Here is a 480-nt window from a genome sequence, read left to right on the forward strand (position 1 = left end):
ATTATTATGTGACAAATGCTGCTCCTTTAATTCATCTCCATCTTCGAGGCACGTGTTGCGCATGCGCATGGCCCAACCCGGAAGTAAATTCCGGAGGCACTCCGCTGTGTTTTTAAAAGAAAAGTTCTGCTGGTAATTATGGACCTTCACTTTATTAAAGAGGCTTTACCGGACTCTGTCAGCACCGACTTTCAGAATCTGAACAAGTTCAATGAGCAGGTAAACACAGCGGCTTTTATTGGACAGCAAAGTTTTCATATTTTACACGGTTGTTTTGTCTCAGAGTGCACGTCGTGTTTGTGGAGCGTAGTGTTTTGTGTGTGTGTTAGCTGTAGTTGAATGTTAGCTCATTTAGTCACTGCTGTCAGGAAGCTTATCATCTTACAAAATGTGACTTTTCAGCATCCCCATGACAAATTATGAGCTCCCATTTCATTTCAGTCAAAACCGCTCCCACGTCACGTCACGTCACGTCACGTC

General features: G+C 43.5%; 1 protein-coding gene across 2 annotated transcripts in view; it reads left to right on the plus strand.

Annotated features, from left to right (window-relative positions):
- Positions 1–66: 66 nt before the first annotated feature.
- commd7 (COMM domain containing 7) overlaps positions 67–480 on the plus strand; it is a 36,978-nt gene continuing 36,564 nt past the window's right edge. For both annotated transcript variants that reach the window (XM_014003930.1, XM_014003931.1), the window contains exon 1: positions 67–219. In XM_014003930.1, coding sequence (XP_013859384.1) covers positions 139–219 — 81 coding nt within the window. In that variant the 5' untranslated portion in view covers positions 67–138. The remainder of the gene's footprint in view (positions 220–480) is intronic.

Source organism: Austrofundulus limnaeus, unplaced genomic scaffold (assembly GCF_001266775.1).
Source record: "Austrofundulus limnaeus strain Quisiro unplaced genomic scaffold, Austrofundulus_limnaeus-1.0 Scaffold21, whole genome shotgun sequence".
Lineage (NCBI taxonomy): Eukaryota > Metazoa > Chordata > Actinopteri > Cyprinodontiformes > Rivulidae > Austrofundulus > Austrofundulus limnaeus.